This window comes from Aegilops tauschii, chromosome 7 (genome assembly GCF_002575655.3).
Source record: "Aegilops tauschii subsp. strangulata cultivar AL8/78 chromosome 7, Aet v6.0, whole genome shotgun sequence".
NCBI classification, from domain to species: domain Eukaryota; kingdom Viridiplantae; phylum Streptophyta; class Magnoliopsida; order Poales; family Poaceae; genus Aegilops; species Aegilops tauschii.
In genome coordinates this window covers 612,772,813-612,775,962 of record NC_053041.3, presented here as the reverse complement: position 1 = coordinate 612,775,962, position 3,150 = coordinate 612,772,813, and the positions used below count along the sequence as shown (strand labels likewise).

Below are 3,150 nucleotides of genomic sequence, written 5' to 3'. Positions count from 1 at the left end.
CATCGGTGCACGGATCTCAATGCATGTACCGTGCCACGTCAGACTTGAAACTGGTTCGCTGTGAGGATAAAGCCCAGTGAACGGTCTCTTTTCCCAATAACCCCCACATCCCCACTTGCTAGTGGCGTGGTTTGAATCCCAAGACCCCCTTCTTATCTTCTTTCTGAACCATGATGGCATTTTTCTTCCCAAAGTTAGCATGGCAGTTTTACAAATTTTGGAAATTACGTCACATGACAATTTTAAACATTTTTTTATAACTTAGCATGTGAATTTGTAAATTAGCATGGCGGTATTATAAAATATTAAGAGATGGCATTTTTTATTAAGAGGTGGCATTTTTATTATTAAGAGATGTCATTTTTTATGAAGAGATGCCATTTTTTGTTTATTGATGGCATCCTTTATTATTAAGATATGACATTTTTATGAAGAGATGAATTTTTTTTATTGATTGCATTTTTTATTAAAAGATGGTGTTTTTTATCATGGCATTTTTAAGAGATTGCATTTTTACAAAAATTAACAAAGGCAAAGTTATTTCTCTGTTTTTACTGACATGGTATTTTTTATTGATTTTTGCACAATGGACCAAATGAAGCAAAACAATATTTTCATGGCATTTTATTAAATTATAGCATGGCATTTTTGTCAAGTAGCATGGTTTTTTTTATATAAAGCAGTAAACCGGGCCTTTGGGCCAATGGCATTTTTTGTAAAAGACCCAGCGACCGTTCTTCCTCTATCCTCGAGGTGAAAAATTCCCCACCCCATTCGACGCTCCCCCCAGTGCTGCAAGACCTAATTTTTCCCCATTCCTCTGGATCGAGCTCGCGGCCGGCCGGCCTCGTGGACTCCAGTCCAGATCGATCTCGCTCGCCTCCTCCCTGCAGTCCACACCTCGCGCAATGGCCTCCAGATCGAGCTCCCCTCCTGGCCTCGGTGCGGACGAGCACGACCCCTCTAGGGTTTGAGCCGCCGCCCTTCCGCCTCACTCAACCAAGCCGCTCTTCCGCTTCACGCCGTAACTCCAAGGGAGCGCAATCTTCCCTGACGCAGGTGAGCATCTCTCTTCCCCGGCGCGTTCTCTTTGTTTTTCTCTCCATCTACCGCTGGCGCTCAAATTTTTCCTGTATTCGTGCCTAGAATCCAAGGAACACGCCTGCGTTGCCGACGTTGCTCGCCGCCGCCGCCGCTGGACCTCCTCTGGCGCGTCCCTTCTCCGAGGGTAAACCCGTCTCACCTCACCTCCCTCCTGTATTTTACTTGCTTGTTTTCTTTTCTAATTTATATAGAAGCTGGTCTGAAGGAGTTGCTTGCCGCGTCTTTTCAGTTCAGTGGACTCGACGGAGCACTATGCCGGACAGGAGAGGCGCGACCCTGCTTGAGGACCTGCCAGAGGAGATCATCAACAAGATACTCGTCCTGTTGGCATCCAAGGACGCCGGCCGCTGTCGAGCTGTGAACACATCATGGCGTAGTGCCACATCCACACCTGAATTCATGCTCGAACACCACCGACGCCAGCCGTCGCTCCCCATTGTGGATGGGTGTGGAAAGCCTGCCAATCAAGTTGTCTTGGGCGACGTCTGTGCTGGTGCCTCCAATCAACAGCTTTGGCCTTTCCTCTCAGGCTCCAAACACCGTTCCAGGAATGAGCCCATAGCCGTCTGTGATGGCTTCCTTATTGTTTCTTGGGGATATGAATTCTACATCTGCAATCCGGTTACCCGCAAGCATGCTCTATTACCGCAGCCTCAAGTTGGGCAAGGCATCGACAATACCATGGTTGGTTTCTACCAGCACCATCCAACTGGAGAATACAGGGTTCTCTGGGTCTCACGGTCACATCAGACGTCTGAATCCAGCTTATATGTCCTCACAGTGGGATCCGACAGGCCAAGGCGCATCAGCGTCAGAATGCCAACAGTCTTGTCGTCTTCCGCAGAAGAGGAGTTATGGAACAAGCTGATCTATTCATACTGTTCATCACCTGTACACCACCGTGGCAGCCTCCACTGGTATCCTTATGGCACTAGTGACATTACAGGAGGCGGTGGAGATATCATTGTGTTTGACACAGAAGCAGAGTCATTCCGGTGGATGCGCAGTCCCACCCAGCCGTGCAATCATAGTAAGTTGTTCGACATGGAGGGAACACTTGCTTTCTGGGGCTGCTCGGTTTCTAACACTTCTATGGATGTCTGGGAGATGCAGGATTACGAGGCTGAAATCTGGGCTTTCAGGTACAGGATTGATGTATCAACGGTGGAGGCATCAAGACAACTTTATTTAACTTCTTTCAAAAAGAAAAAGACAAGACCACTTGATTCTGCCGTGCGGTTGTTTAATGATATGGCTGTGCTAAACGAGCGTGAGCTGCTGGTCAGGTTTAACCACCAACATGTGTTGCGTTGTGATATTGATGGCAAATTCTTAGGTATTGTGAACATCGGAAAATGTCAGTATCGCATGTGGCTTACCCCCCACCGCCTCAAAGAGAGCATTGTTCCAATTCCAGGCCATGAGATGCAAGAAGATGAGGAGCCTCCATTCTCCACAGGGCATGTCTGAATGATCATGATTCCTGGTTTGCTTTGCTATGACTCAGATCATGTCTTCTGTCCTTAGCTCTTCTTACTTAGTAGTACTAGCAGACCAGCAGTAGAATATGCCATTTTGGATGGTTGCAGTAGCAACTGTGATATCATTCGGTGTGTATTATGATGTGCTGAATATCCTTTTAATGTTCTGAAGTATGAAGTATCGATCTATGATATAGAACCTTTCATTACTGTTCCTCCCTGCCTCCCAAATTTGCTTTAGTTTCGTCGCGGTTAAGATGCACGAGCGACATTTTTAATACTAGAAATTCAGTCTTTCTTTTACTGCAAGATGAGACGTTCGCTTCCATAGCACGTCATGCTCTTTGAGTGGAGGCATTTTTACTGTTTGAAATGTTATTCTGTATCACTTCCATAGCCTGTCAATTTGATCTTTGTTGTCCATTATGCAACTTGGGCATAACAAAGTTTCAGGAGGTTCACAGATGCTGCGTGTGTCAACATGTTTTTTTTAGGATTACAACATGTGTATTATGGCCCTTAATTAGCACAGTTTTGTTTTTGATGGATTAATGCTGCTATGATT

The 3,150-nt window shown here is 45.8% G+C and overlaps 1 protein-coding gene across 1 annotated transcript; it reads left to right on the top strand.

The window, feature by feature from the left end:
* The first annotated feature begins 736 nt into the window (after positions 1-736).
* On the top strand, positions 737-2,794 carry LOC109735855 (F-box protein At5g18160). The gene is made up of 3 exons (XM_020295056.4): positions 737-1,059; positions 1,147-1,228; positions 1,334-2,794. Exon 3 carries the CDS (start codon positions 1,357-1,359, stop codon positions 2,572-2,574), a length of 1,218 nt encoding a protein of 405 aa, XP_020150645.1. The 5' UTR covers positions 737-1,059; positions 1,147-1,228; positions 1,334-1,356; the 3' UTR covers positions 2,575-2,794.
* Positions 2,795-3,150: the final 356 nt, after the last annotated feature.

Coding starts and splice junctions, on each gene's coding strand:
- LOC109735855 (XM_020295056.4), top strand. CDS start 1,357: ATGCCGGACAGGAGAGGCGCGACCCTGCTTGAGGACCTGCCAGAGGAG.